Source organism: Alternaria triticimaculans (genome assembly GCF_023758025.1).
Source record: "Alternaria triticimaculans strain BMP 0046 chromosome Unknown scaffold_11, whole genome shotgun sequence".
Classification (NCBI taxonomy): Eukaryota; Fungi; Ascomycota; class Dothideomycetes; order Pleosporales; family Pleosporaceae; genus Alternaria; species Alternaria triticimaculans.
Window position 1 is genome coordinate 505,683 of NW_026055968.1, and position 15,195 is coordinate 520,877.

Below are 15,195 nucleotides of genomic sequence, written 5' to 3' on the forward strand. Positions count from 1 at the left end.
GTTCGGTTACTGTTCATTCTGTGCAGCAGGAGACCAACAATACCATCCTGATGACCCAATACACGGATCAGCCTCGTTCGCCGCGCTTCAGATACCTGGTGCTTTTCGGGAAGATAATCATGAGTGTTCACAAAGTGACTTGCTATGGTGGACGGATTGTACAGTGAACCCTGTGGATGTGGAAGGCTATCCAGCCTTCAACACCTGCGAGAGTGTTCCTTTGGGAACCTCTGTTTCTGAGTCTTTCGACTTGGAAAAGTTCATTGACATCGATCCGTTAACCTGGCCTGCTCACGAACCTCAAAACTTCCCTACACCAGAGATCAGTGCGTCGGCCGATGACGCTATGGCCGAGAACTCCCAATCGCACTTTCACAAGAACTTCACAACCCCGACAATCTCCCCCGCTTCCATGAACCATTTCTCCGAGGTTTCAGCCCCAGGCACTGCGTTAAGGCTGGCAACAGATCGATATCCAAGTATTTCGACTCCTGTAAGCTCCGAGCCCAGGTCATCTAATTCTACAAGTCCCCCTAGTAGTGGCCTGGGTTGTGACGACGCTTTTACTGGCAAGAGAGAAATCAGCTCGGTTTACATGGTTCAGTCATGCCCAACATGCAAAATTAGCTTTACGAAAGAGGCTCATTACAGGCACCACCGACGCCACCGCAAATGCACTGCTCTCCTATCGACAAATCAATGCGACGCCTGCCAGCGAGTCTTCACGCTACCAAAAGACCTCCGAAGACACCAGAAGCGATCCTGTACTGTGCAGACAGTTAGGGAGTCTTTTCCATGCTCAATTTGTGAGCGTTCATACCTTCGAGAAGACTCGTTGAGGCGCCACGTACGGGAGGTGCATGCTAAGAAGAGCGGCTAATACTGTCGACACCATCCACATAAGTTCTGCGAATCACGATTGGAGGTCAAAGCGATCTCGTCTTATTGGAGAAGAGTACCGGGCCTAGTACCAAGACTCAGGATGCTCCTGCTGCCGAATGGACTCGACCATGTCAGCATGATCATAGCTCGAAATCCTCCATGTATGGAGGTGCGCAAGTATACCTCGGGGCGTTGAGGACTGTGCCAGAGCCTTTTTGATGTAACCGTCTCGGCGGGGAAGCGGAGTAGTAAACCGTTTCCACATCATCGAAGAGGTGAAAAAGACCATCTGGCATGGAGGGTATGCGACCGTTTTGTTTGTTGTTTCCTTCACGTTCAGTCACTCATTTTCTTCCTCGACTTGTTGTCATTTTCATCACAACTACTCTTCATCCCCACAAAAGCGCACCAGAGGGCTCAATTCACATTGAGTCAGGATATTCCGGTCATTTACGTGCGTATTCTTTGTAAGATGTTGCCTTTGGTATAGGGCCTGCCCGTTCATTGGCAGTTGAGATGATGCTGACTTCTATTCTACCTTTCGTGCCATGATGCACAAAACCCATTACTTCGTTGTATATTTTAAGAAAAATAAAACTCAAAAGGCCTAAAACTTCACGTTTCCACACCCTGACATTTTGTTCGAGATCAGGCGGGTGTCTGCTGGGCCAGCCTTCTGACCAGCCTTTCACTACGCCGCTTATCTCTCTGCTTCTTAGACTTCTTCTCACGCACTTTCTCATTGATTTGCTCAAATATACGGGCCTCTTCCTCTTTTATTTGCTGGCTCAAAGGTGGTGACTGCGGGTCGTGATTGGTCGTACCCAACACCTCAGCGTACGTAGGTATACTCGAAAGTCGATGTGGGTGTCGAAACTGCGTCCTTGTCCGACTTATAATCCCCTTCAGCTTCGGAAAATCCTCCATTTGCAAGCGGTATTGCGTTACAGGCTTTGGAAGTCGTATCACCAACATGCGTCTCTCCCCGTACCAGAATCGCCCCAAACAATGATCACTTTTGTACACACGCTCCTGCTTCCGTTTCGCATATGTAACCGAGTTGCCAGAAAGGTCTGTCAGAAACGAATGAAGCTCCAGCTCTGGGCTGGGTCCGTGCTGATGATGAATGTCGGTGACGGCGTATACATCGGCATGGGAATCGTTCCGCAGGAAAGAAGAAACGCACCAGTGCGACTGGAGTATCAAGCCCTCGGGGAGGAAGCGATCAAGCTGTCCGTTGAGAGTTGACCCACTCCCCCACAGGAGCCTCATGTATGCAGCAGGCAATTCTGCGTTGCCTAGATCGGCAGGTATCCGCTCTTGTATCCTGGTTAAGCTGCGCTGAGACTGATATGACTCACAACCCTGTTTATCTTCTTCGACACGCAAGAGAAGTGGCTCAAAATACTTGTTCAGCCTGCGAGCTCGTTTCACGGAGACCAGAGTCCTCTTCCTGTCGTTGTGTCGCTGCCGCGTTGGAGATCGGATGAAGGCTTGAGGCAGCCAGAGTGGAGAGTTGTAGAAAGACTGATCGCTACATCTCAAGATGACTCGTATTCTCGAGTCAGACATCGTGACTCTATTGCATCGCCTCCACGGCTTACTCAGCCCCGCACCTTCCTTCCAGGCTACGAGAGCTTTGCGGCCCTTCAAGTGCTCATTCGCCGATTTGAGAAGGAAAGATATGCTGAAATCCGCACGAACGCGCTTGACTGGTAAGTCTTTAATATCCACAAAATTGAGACGATCTTGTTGTGCTATGGCGTCGCTGGAAGCGATGAGACGCTGTCGCGTTCGTCCCTTACGAATGCATGGAGTCTCTCTGCAAGGGAATCTGAACTGATGCACACGTTGAAGCAAGTTCTGTTTTCCATGCCGATAGTATGTAATTGAGATACTTGACCACGGGTCCTTTGCATCCCGCCGCGCTGAACTGAGCACACCTGCAGTCTCGTCATACAGCATTGCAAACTATTTCAGTCTTAGTACTAAATGTCGACGCCAGCTTATTGAAGAACATACAAGTCTGTCCAGTCTGTCCAGATAAAACTTGGATTTGCGCACGTAATATGCAGAATCCAAGGCGTCGTACCATGCGTCATAGTTGGGAACACCAGACGTCCCATCGATGTGCTCCTGGGATTCTTCGCTAACATATGGATACAGTGCGGGACCCTGTGATGTTTCTGGTTGTGTCCATGGCCGCATCCAAGGTTTATCGTTCAACCAGTAGACGACCTTGTCTTTCATATGTTGTGTTGCGTCACCCACACTTGTCAAAGAATCTGGTCCAACCTCCAAAAATGATGAGGACTCAATATTGTGGGGAACAGTTGGAAATTCGATACATTCATCGAAACTCTTGTTGCAATCGCCCCTAAGACGAGAATGCTTTGGCGCATGGTGAACTTCGGGAGATGACTTATCCGACTGTGGCGCATGCGACCAATGGCGTCCAGGGTTACGGAAATGCTTCCTTGTTACTTGATGCATTCTGATGGTACGAGACAATTTCAATAGGGTGTAGAGTAGATTGAAATAGCGTTCGGTGCTCCGAGATCCAAATCCATGAGGCAGATGATGCGCTGAGGCTGAGCTCTTCTCTCGCGGCCTTCGTTCACAGCCAATCGCTAATTAGTGCTCGATTTGGTTAGCTCACGCCTACAGACAGCCGGCATTCCTTTCTTACTCTACAGACGTGGCCTCCAATAGCATGGCGTATATGATCACGTAGAATTGACCCTACTGCAAGGTACGTGAATAAGAAACACTTGATGGATAATTCTCGTGGCCTCCAATAACAGCGGAGCGGCTTGAACGTCGGCGTAACGCGGCCTCCAATGGCAAGGCTTTCAGTTTTTTGGACCTTACATGCAGGCTACAATACAATGAGATGCGACACATTACTTACTGTTCTCATATTGTAGCCACAACTGTGGCCTCCAATCCCAACACGATCCATGGCGATGAAGCATTGCCCAGAGAAACTATACTGACAACAGTGTAGTCCCTCATAGAAGTTCTCGTACCCCTTCTGCGGCCTTCTTTGCCATCCAAGTGCTCGTAATGTAGGCAAAATGTTCTTGCGGCCTCGAATCAACTACGCCGATTTCTCAGCTTGCGGCCACGCTTCTTGCCCAAGAGGATTTGAATGAGAAAGTATTAAGTCGAGACGTGGTTCGCGATGTAGACGCATCAGTACTCAAGCACGAACAATCCAGATTGTACCGCCTCACAACCAGTGATGACCAGCCCAACTTCGACCGTGAGTTAAGGCTGGTGTTTCATACTTTGCGCCAAGTCTAATGCTTCTCAGAAACCCACCTACTCTTCTAATAGTACTCTCGCAACTTTCGGATCCGATACGTCTTCTCGCAGTCTTGCATCTTGGGAGATCGAGACGGAAACGATGGCGGCGCCTAAAACAACATCGACAGATGGGGAGCAGCCCGTGCGTCCGTTCGCACCAGTTCATCCATGACTCGGCGGCTAACAAAGTTCGTGTGTCTAGCGAGACGGAGGTCAACGCCCCAAACTTACACACCAAACTCTGAATTGTATAGCGGACAACAGCGCGCGCGAAGATGGTAACATGCCGCTCGGCCGATGGATCGGTGAAACGAGAAAAGAGGAGCCTTGGAGTGTATATAGTCGAATGAGTAACGCCTAGGGTATGCACTGCGGAAGCGCATGATTGTCGGAGGGTATAATCGGCTTTAGGTTCGTTCGTGCCGCAGAAGCAACCCTGTAGCTCCAAGCTTTCGCTAGTTCCTTCTCTTTGCTTTATTCCCGTGAAGGCTTCCGTGATTGTGAATGTTAGTGAGATGCCAACAGAACCACTGGAAGAGGCCCTCAGCGATCGAGCTGGTGGTGATTGTATCGGGAAGAAACCGGGTAGGTCGGGAAGGTTGACAACTCAGTCACAAGGGCATCGTGATGCCTAGCGGCGCTGCTGCAAGCCCTGTGGAAGCGGTGTGGGCCATGGAAGGAAGAGCAACAAGGAAGAAAGAAAGATGACAGCCACACCCGCGCTCAAGGATGGAAGAGTAAGATGCCGTTACTTGACTTTGAGTCCAGGTGACGGCACTCCACAGCGCGCTAAAAGGCTTAGCGCGGAAGAGGCGCCCCCGCAGTCCACGCGAGCCTCGCAACTGATCTGATCAAGACTCCCGACGTCACGAAGACACCTCAGATGTTTGAGTAGCGGGCCTCGCGACACTTTCTCCATGAGCAAATTTCTTGCGTCCTTCCTGTTGTTGACCGCGATGGTGTCTTGGCCGTCACGGGGGCATCCTCCTAGCCAGGCCGCCCGCAAATATGACGATCGCACTCGGGGTCCGCAGGCACACCTGGGCACCGAGCATCCATTGGCAGGCATGCATGCGCCGGGCGGAAAGTGTGGCGATGCACTCCAGGAAGAGTATTCGCCCAACTGAGCACTACCCCGGACCCTCCCTTGGTGGTGGCCGGACTTCCGGTCCTGGCCACGATTTGGCGATCCGTCATTTCCTAGCGAGATGCTAGCATCCAAACAAACAACATGCTTTTTTGTATCGTGTACGCGCCCATGTACAACCTTTGGCGGAAAGCTCTGGTTTGTTGCAGTATAAATGGGTCAATCCTGCAGGTACCTGGCCCAGACCGGTTTCCTGCATGACAACTGTTATTCCCCACATTCACTTCAGCGGAGGGAATAATACTACCGTTCATCGCGTCATTGTGCTTTAGCAATGAATACCCTCCCCAGGTAGACATCAGGTGGCCCAACGCAGGCCGGAAGGAGCATTTTGTGGGTCAAGCGGTGACTGTGGTCTCAGAATTACCCTTGGCTACCGATATCGTGAATGTTGGCACGGCCCTTCCACGCAGGTCTTCCCCACGTATATATTCTTAGGCAAACGGGCCTTACTCTTCCTCTTTCTTACCCGAACGCTTCTCCAACCTTGGGTAATATTGATAAACATCGTTATGATCAATATTATTCTGCTCGGGCTTGCCGCCTGTTCGAGCCTCACATACGCGGCTCCTGTATCGCCAGACCCTGCCGATGTCGCGAGTTTTCTCACTCGCAGGGCCGCAGTTGATGCTTGCCCCGGCTACACGGCCTCAAATGTAGTCGAGACCGGGGACACTTTGACTGCCGACCTTACCCTTTCTGGAGATGCGTGCAACGCATACAGCGATGACATCAAGGACTTGAAGTTGCTAGTTGAGTACCAAACTAGTAAGTATCAGCATCTCTACTTTGGACACGCCTACTAACATCAAATAGACGAGCGTCTACATGTCAAGATCTACGATGCCGCTGAGCAAGTCTACCAAGTATCTGAAGAGGTGTTCCCACGCCCCAAACTCGAGAGGCGCGGCGATGCAAACATGGCGCTTAAATTTGGCCTCAAGACCAGTCCATTCTCTTTCGATGTGACGCGCAGGGACAACGGCGAGGTTTTGTTCGACATTGGCACTGTGCCACTGGTTTTCGAGAAGCAATATGTCCGCCTTCGCACTAAGCTGCCCGATAACCCCAACCTCTACGGCCTTGGTGAGCACAGCGACGCGTTCCGCTTCAATGCGGAGAACTACGAGCGTGTCTTACTGAACGCGGAGTCTCCCCAAATTCCCAGGAATGCCAACCTGTACGGAACCCACCCTGTCTACTTCGACCACCGTGGCGACAAGGGCACCCATGGCGTCTTCATGCTCAACTCCAGCCCAATGCAAGTCGAAATGAAGAAGGCCGATGACGGCCAGTACCTTGAGTACAACACCATCGGTGGTGTCATCGATTTGTACTTCATGGCCGGTAGCAAGCCCGCCGAGGTTTCCAAGCAGTATGCCGACATAGCTGGCTACTCCGCCATGTACCCATACTGGACCTTTGGATTCCACCAATGCAAATACGGCTACTGGGACGTCAACATGGTCGCTGAAGTCGTCGGCAACTACTCGACAGCTGGAATTCCCCTCGAAGTTATGTGGACTGATATTGACTACATGTATCTTCGTGAGGACTTCACGGTTGACCCCGAGCGCTTCCCCCTCTCCAAGATGCGTGAGCTTGTACAAACACTCCACTCGCGCGATCAGCGATACATTCTGATTCTCGACCCGGGTGTCCACGCCGTCGGCGGTCAGTACCTCAGCTACAAGAAGGGTCACGACATGGACGTCTTCTTGAAGGCCGCCGATGGCTCCGACATGCTCGGAATTCAATGGCCCGGTGAAGTCGCATGGCCCGACTGGTTCCACCCCAACACGGAGAAGTGGTGGACTGATGAAATGAACATTCAGTTCAACCCCGAGTCAGGTATCGATATTGATGGTATCTGGGTCGACATGAACGAGGCCTCCAGCTTCTGTCACGATGTCACAACCTGCAACCCTCGCCAGCAAACCATCGACGACAATATTCCTCCTCACCCTGCTAATGCGCCACGACCCAACACCGGCCGCCCGATTCCTGGCTTCCCAGAATCCTTCCAGCCGGGTTACAGCAACAAGGCCCGTGATGTAGAGCCCAATTCCGTACCACGCACAGAGTCTGTTGAGGCTCGTGGCTTCCAGTCTCTACCTGCTCGCCAGACCTACGATAGCCCGAGTGGTATGAAGGGTTTCCCCGACCGCGAATGGTTCAAGCCTGCCTACGGTATCAACAGCCATCTAGGTGATATTTCGCGCCAGACCATTCCAATGAACACGACCAACTATGACGGAAGCTGGCAGTACGACACCCACAACCTCTACGGCAACATGATGGCATCCACAACCCGCGAGTCTATGCTAGCCCGCCGTCCCGCCCTCCGTCCCTTCGTGCTCACCCGCTCCACCTTCGCCGGCACCGGCCGCAAGGTAGCCCACTGGTTCGGCGACAACTTCTCCGCCTGGGACGACTACCGCATCTCCATTCGTCAAATGCTTTCCTTCGTCTCCATGCACCAAATGCCCATGGTCGGCTCCGACGTCTGCGGTTTCAACGGCAACGCAGACCAATACATGTGCGCGCGCTGGGCCACGCTCGGCGCCTTCCAGCCTTTCTACCGCAACCACGCGGAAATCAGCGCCATCCACCAAGAATTCTACCTTTGGGACGTTGTCGCCGAGGCCGCGAAGCGGGCCATCGATACGCGTTACAAGCTGCTCGATTACATCTACACAGGCCTGTACTACCAAACCAAAGAAGGCACGCCCATGATCAACCCCCTCTTCTTCCTCTACCCCGAAGACGCGAATACATTTGGCATCGACCTGCAATGGTTCTACGGCGACGCCCTGCTCATCTCACCCGTTGTAACAGACTACTCCGACACCGTCACTTTCTACCTGCCCCAAGACACGTTCTACGACTACTGGACGTACGCCAAGGTCCAAGGCGAGGGCAAGAACGTCACGCGTAGTGGCCTAGGCTACAGCGACATTCCCGTGCACATCCGCGGCGGCAGCATTGTGCCCCAGCGTGTCAACAGCGCCAACACGACCAAAGCGCTGCGAAAAGAAGATTTCTTGATCATCGTTGCGCCGGATGCGGATGGCAAGGCGACGGGACGGCTGTACCTTGACGACGGCGAGAGTCTGGATCAGCCTTCTATGAGCGAAATCTCCTTCTCGTACGACGGCGCCAAGTTCAGCGCTACGGGCTCTTTTGGCTACGCTGGCGCGAATGAGGAGAGCGTTACTGTTGCCCAGGTTGTTGTGCTGGGCCGGGGTGAGGCTGGTGCGACTGGTAACTTTGACAGCGAGAAGGGTGCTGTTACGGTTGATGGGCCGTGGAAGATGGATGGCGAGTTTGGGTTTGAGTTGTAAGACTGGGACGGCTGAGTGTACGTGTTGTTGGATCTTTGACATTTAGGTTTCATTTACGGCTTTATCTAAACGGAGGTGGCATCTTGTTGTTTAGTTGGATATAGTGTTGGATTGGATCTTCATTGCAAGCGGTTTGCATGTAGACATGGCGTTCATGGGTGTTTGATTGGATATGTGTATGGGATCGTATCCAGGGAACGGGTTCTTGAGATACCATGGGAGGGCTCTTGTGGGGGCAACTCTCTATTCTTTATTTTCTTATCAATATATTGGTCCTTGTACTATTGCAATATGCTTTCCAAAGCTTCCAGCATGACTGCCGTGTCATGAAATCTTCATACCGTCCAATTTCCGACATCACAGCACGTACTCTGAATTCAACGGCTTGCAACACCAACTCGACACATGATGTTGACCATCGTACGTTGCCTTATCGATGGATCATCTCATTGTATTCAGAATACGTGCTGTGATGTCGGGAATTGGACGGTATGAGGGCTTGATAACACGGCGCAACACTACAGCATGAGAAGTACAAAGGTACAGACCAAAATTGGTACGTACCACGCACCCACCAAGCCCGAATGCAACCGCACCGATGTCGTGCAAATTAAGTATGGTCACAGCTCGGGTGAGACAAGGGCGGGTGCGGGTGCGAGATCATTCGTGCGGGGTAGTGGAGTGTTGACTCTCGTGTGACTGAGACACCGGTCTTGGCCTGACAGGTCACGCTGCCATCGCCCGGGGTTGTCTCACCGACCTTTCAACCACGAGCTCTTGTAGCGCACACCGACCATGTCGACCAAAGCTTCGGTGTGAATGTTACCTGAGATGTGCCGACCCATTGAGAGGGAAGCACTCCCGCATTCATGACGTCGGTGTTGTGCAAGCTATCGGTGCGTTGTCGCATAGACTTGTCCTTCTGATCGTGAATGTGTCGGTCGATTCTTGTGGCCGAATTGATGCCGTGATGGCAACTTGCGCGATAGGTGTAGTCGTAGAACACATCGTCGGCGGTTTCCTCACTCTCCTCCTATCGTCGTTGCTTCAAGCTCGTCTCGAACGCTGTTCAGGCTAACATCTTGGACCTCGTAGCCAACCTCGATCTTGTTCTTCGGCCGTGCTTTGTTGAGGCCTTCAAGCAAGACGCAGGCCTTGCAGACTTCCTGGCTCGAAAGGTATCCGCACTTCTTGCACTGGCCCATGACCTGCTTGCTCGTCTTCTTGGGCGTGAAGCCCTTCTTGGTCTTCTTTCCGTTCGCTAGTGGTACTGCACCATTGCTTTGCTGACCGCTGCCGTTGACGCTCTTGGTAGTGATCTCGGTCTCGAGATTGCCGTCGACTGCTGCTTCGTTCTGCCTGAGTTGAGCCTCGACGCTACCCATCTCGCCACCTGTGCTACGCCCTTGGGCACTTCCGCATCCGCCTTCCTCCTCTTCAGCCACAGGTACGTTGCTCGCACAAGCACCTCCGCAGCCCTCGTCGCTACCCGGCACTAGCTTTGCCATATCCTCGCCGCTCCTGACCACATCGAGGATGGCGCTGGGTCGCACTCTCTCAAGGTTCTTGATCAGAGCACGTGCACTGCCGCGGAAGGCTTCAGGCGAGTATATGCATTCCGTACTGAAGTAATCGAGACTCTTGTGGTGGGCGTAAAGGACGATCTCCTTCTCGTATGCGTATTTCAGAGGCTTGCTGCGCTTGATATTGGTATTCGAAGCCGGATCAGACGACGCGGAGGGCGTAGATGTGATGATGGAAGTGGTGCGCGACAGACGGGGCAGGTCGCCTCTGAGCACTGTTCTAGTCAGTGTTCTGTAGAAATTGAACGTTGGAGGCAGTACTTACAGTTCATTAGAACCGTCTCGGCGACGTCATCCGCATTGTGTCCCGTCACTACATGCTTGACTCCAAGCCTCGACGCCCCACGATCAAGCGCTTGCCGCCTGAAGACGCCACAGTAGGTGCAGTTGCCCTTCTTGCCCACCTGCTCCACCACTTGGTCCATTGTCCACCCGTACAGCTCTGCATATCCCAAGATGGTCAAGTCCATGCTGTACTGCTCCGCGTTCCTCTTCACCGTCTCCAGACTATCATCTCGGTAGCCTTTGATCCCCTCATCGATTGACAGGAGGATGAGATCAAGGCCATAGTCGTAGCGCTCATTGAGTGTCTTGAGAACAGAAGCGAGGACGGTGCTGTCCTTGCCACCCGATGCGCCGATGGCAACCTTTTCGCCGCGTTGGAAGAGGGAATTTGTCGTGATGGTGTGGTGAATTTCCGTTTCAAAGACCGAGATGAAGCACGTCTTGCATAGCTTGGAGTGGTCCTTGGGGCGCAGTATGAGTGCCCGATTCACCTTGCATAGTGCGCAGGGCGAGGGCGGCATATTCGGGCGTGATGTCTGGGCGTGGTGTGCGTAAGCCCAAGAGTGACGCGAAGAGCATGGCGGGGAGAAAATCCCATAGCGCGAGTCATGCCCCACTTGCGCGGGGCGAGGCTGCCGTCATGCGACATGCGAAACACGAAACGCCGACGCCTCTCCTCTTCTGCACTCGTGCCCAATTTCCCCCTCCTCGACACTTCCTCAACGAAACACCACGCTCGGCCCGGAGTCACTGATGTCCTTTGCTTCACTCACAGACACGCTTCTCTGCCAATGTCTTAGCAAGCGTGCTCATCGACGACGTTTAGCAAATTCAATGTATCGGTATGAAGTGACTACTCAATGGCTGAGCAGACGCCATACCGTATAACCTTAGGGAGGCACCGGATCTTCCCTTTCCGTTATTCCCGCGCTGCAGAATCATAGACTGGGACAGGCCCCCTGAGCGGGGAGACTGCAGGCGCGGATGTTGCCATGCTACCACATGGCGATCGTGGCTATGTGCACGAGAGGCGAGCAGCTACCTCATAGCAATACAACGGGATCAAACATCTCCGCAGCTGAAGGACCTACCCGCATGCAGCCTCTCAGCGATGAACTCCGTCGAGGATACGAACGGGACCTACGCGCAAAAACCTGCACACTTCGTTAGTGAACCAAAGAGTCTGGACCACTTGGCGTCCTTCGAGGCACGCAACCGACGTACCGCTCCCTCCCCTACCTACACACCAACCGCCTGGGGTCATGTGAGCGGATGCTTGAAATCTCTGAAGCCTGTCCGCTGCTGAACAGCCATGATTCTTGTCGCCTCACTCAAAGTGCCTTGTTACGAGGATGAAAATAGCCTGGACTCGCGGAACGGCGCTTCTCAACCCTATCGTGCCGATTTACCTTCAGCAGCTCGGTTCAACATAACTACACACACGTGCTCAAGTGCCGTCCTGCACAGTGACAGGACGTCGTTCGATTACGTGCTTAAGGAATCGCTCGCTGTCCCTGACGATCATCTAGGTCGGTTGTGGCATTTAGCTAATCGCTTTATCAACTTGACTATCGAATCATTGGCATCCACGCCCCATTCTCCATAGGCTGGCTCTATCGTTCTATCGGATTGCTTAAGATCGTCAGGAACTACAGCAGACACGCTGCGCGACAGCGGCATTGGTGTGATTCAACGCTTGGACCAAGTGACAAGAGCCCTCCCGTGAAATCCATCGTGGCCGGACTCCCGCGCACCCGGATAGAGGACGCCCGCCAGGGAGAGCCAGCTGCCAGGAGGCGAGTCATACTGATGACGAGTGTAACTAGCTATTCGGCATAGGTCGTCGAGAAACGTCGGCGTTCTGGCTCGGTTAGAGGTCGGCGAACTCATGTTCCTGAGATCGACGCGACCGCGCGGAATGGCAACCAGAGCGAGGACAGAATTCGCAGCCTTGATGTGGCTGTGTTACCCTTTCTCCGCGCGACAATTGTGTATGCAGGGTGTCAATCTCTCCGAGAAGTCGGCATCTGAGCAGAAAAACAAAACATCAGGCACACCAACCAGATGTTTCACGCCCAACCGTACGAAAGCAAGGACGCATCATCTGGAAGGGATGTGATCCTGGGGTATTGGGCGATTAAATGACGATCCACGGAATTCTTCAGGATGCCCAGTTGACAGATCGTAGACTAGCCTAATGAGCATAGAGCGAAGCCGTATCCGACGCTGGCTTACCATCCGGTGGAAGCTAGCGGCACATCGTTTGCTGACAGGTGCACACTGACAACTTTATCGACATCGCGCACCCTGGCACATCTCCCGCGTCCAAGATGAATCTTCGGGAGAGAATGTCGATCTTCGCACCCTGCACCATGCCGCGAACCTTCTTTCCTGTCGTCTCGCCGATTCTTTCATCAACTTCCAACGCCTGAGGCGGTCTGTATAAGGTTGGAGGCGTCTGCCAACTTCACGATACCAGTGTCGTCGAACGAGCTTCAGTACTCATCACGCTCTTTGAACATTCCCCTACTGACACCATGGTGAACCCACTCCTTGTCCTCGACGGCGTTGGCTGGACGTACATTACCATCTTCATTCTTTGGAATTTGTCACTGTTGTCTGGTTTCGCTTTCCTATGGACTCATCGCCAACACCCATCGCTGCGTATGCGTAGGCTGCCGCTTTTGTTCGCTGGTGTTTCCGTCCTTCACATCTATGGTGCCCTCTGCACGCTATGTACGTACGCCCACATCTACTACATCCAAGTTTGCTTTTGCATTACGTGGATCTGCCAACACCGAGCATGTGCTGACTTGATACCCCTAGCCTACCCATTCGGCGCTGTATTTCCTTGCTCGGTCGAGTTCTGGGCAATGTCAATTCTTGTGCCCTTAGGAATGGCCCTGTTCCATGCCTCGAACAGTCAGTTCTTGCACCTTGCAGCTCGCCAGAAGCACTTCGCTCGGATGAGCTCGTTGAAGGACCACGAGCCCATCGATGAGAAAAAGGCTCAAGAGGTCGTCAACAGCCGCTGGAAGAGGATCATGAATGGAATGGAGCGCGCCGACAATATCGAACGAACATTGATCTTCATCGGCATTGGCATGGCTGTTCAGGTAAGCACCCTCTACAGCTACTACTTAACATAAGCTAATCCACTGCATAGATGGCCCTCACTCTCTTTGTATACTTCGCATCCCGAAAGTTCCACAGTGGCTTTGGTATCATCGACTACACCGTTGTCGGCACCGGTATGGAAGTGCGCATGAAGTGCAGCAAGGGCTGGGAATGGTGGCTATCGATCGTGTGGCAGCTGTTTTGGTCCTGGGTATACGCGCCTTGGATTCTCTTCAAGTCTCGCGGCATCCGCGATGTGCACGGTTGGCGCCTACAGACTATTATCTGCTGCGTTGCTGGGTATGTACTAGGAATTGCTTGTTCGCGTTCGTCACTGACTCCCGCAGGCTTCCCGCATCTCCGCTCTGGCTCATCGGTCTCTACACTCCCGCGTTTGCTCCCATGAACGCCGTCTTCCCTCCACCAGTGTGGTTCTCAGTCTGCTTCTGCATCATGGAGATCACCAGCATCGGCTTCCCTATCCTCGACGTACTCAGAGGCAACAAACTCCGCCAAGAGACTCTCGACGCAATCGCAAACTGGGAAGCTCGCCAGAAATCGGCAGGCTTGGACGCAGCCTCCATCGACGTCAAGAGCACCAGTGAATACTCGAACACGACCACACTCAAGTCTGGCGGGGAGGTCAGCATCGGCAACCAGTCATTCCAGTCATTCGACTCGCAAAAGTCCGACATCCTGACCATGACTGCTCTGGAGAACGCACTCAGGACTAATGCCATGCCACTGCTCCAGTTTGCTGCTTTGAAGGATTTTTCTGGTAAGTCTTTCACGCCCAACTACTGCACGAACGTATACTGACTACATCCAACAGGCGAAAACGTCAGCTTCCTCACCCACGTCGCAGACTGGCGCCTCTACTGGTTCTCACCCAAGGCATCCATCGCCGAACACCGGCGCAGGCAGTTCCTCGCTGCCACGCGCATCTACGCTCACTTCATCTCTCTCGAGTTTTCCGAATTTCCTATCAACATTTCATCCAAAGAGATGAAGCTCCTCCACATGGTCTTTGAGAGGACCGCAAACCTCCTATTCGGCCGCCGCCGCAACTCCGAATCCTCATCCGTCAGCGACGCCACACCCTTCGACAACGTCATGCCCGATGACGCCTCCGATCTGCCCATCAACGTCTCCGCCAAAAGCAACCACCTTTCCCCCAACGCCATTAGCCTCGACAAGCTCGGACGCGCCAACCTTAGAGCCGTGTCTCGCATGGGCGAGCTGTACGACGACGAGTCTGTTGCCGATGTCGAGGTGCCGGATGCGTTCAATGAGCTCGTGTTTGATGCTGCCGAGAAGGAGATCAAGTACCTTGTTCTCACCAACACGTGGCCGAAGTTTGTCAATGTTTCGCGTGCGAATAGTCAGTTGACTAGGGATGCGGATGAGGAGAAGGGTAATGCTTGGATGCGCAGGTTTCTTTGCGCATAATGCTTGCGTGAAGAGGTGGGACGGCGATACTTAATAACATAATTTGATACCCCAGTTGCTAGACATGGCACCAATAAAA

At 53.0% G+C, this 15,195-nt stretch overlaps 3 protein-coding genes across 3 annotated transcripts; 2 read left to right on the plus strand and 1 right to left on the minus strand.

Moving 5' to 3' along the window:
- Positions 1 to 5,850: 5,850 nt before the first annotated feature.
- Positions 5,851 to 8,682, plus strand: J4E78_007349 (uncharacterized protein; the record flags this gene model as incomplete). The annotated part of the gene is made up of 2 exons (XM_049367956.1): positions 5,851 to 6,106; positions 6,155 to 8,682. The coding sequence occupies 2 exons, from the start codon at positions 5,851 to 5,853 to the stop codon at positions 8,680 to 8,682; spliced, it is 2,784 nt and encodes a 927-aa protein (XP_049220277.1).
- Positions 8,683 to 9,704: 1,022 nt separating this feature from the next.
- J4E78_007350 (uncharacterized protein) lies at positions 9,705 to 11,071 on the minus strand (the record flags this gene model as incomplete). Its single annotated transcript, XM_049367957.1, has 2 exons — positions 9,705 to 10,480; positions 10,531 to 11,071. 2 exons carry the CDS (start codon positions 11,069 to 11,071, stop codon positions 9,705 to 9,707), a joined length of 1,317 nt encoding a protein of 438 aa, XP_049220278.1.
- Positions 11,072 to 13,447: 2,376 nt separating this feature from the next.
- J4E78_007351 (uncharacterized protein) lies at positions 13,448 to 15,116 on the plus strand (the record flags this gene model as incomplete). Its single annotated transcript, XM_049367958.1, has 4 exons — positions 13,448 to 13,666; positions 13,717 to 13,967; positions 14,015 to 14,445; positions 14,500 to 15,116. The coding sequence occupies 4 exons, from the start codon at positions 13,448 to 13,450 to the stop codon at positions 15,114 to 15,116; spliced, it is 1,518 nt and encodes a 505-aa protein (XP_049220279.1).
- Between the last annotated feature and the right edge of the window lie 79 nt (positions 15,117 to 15,195).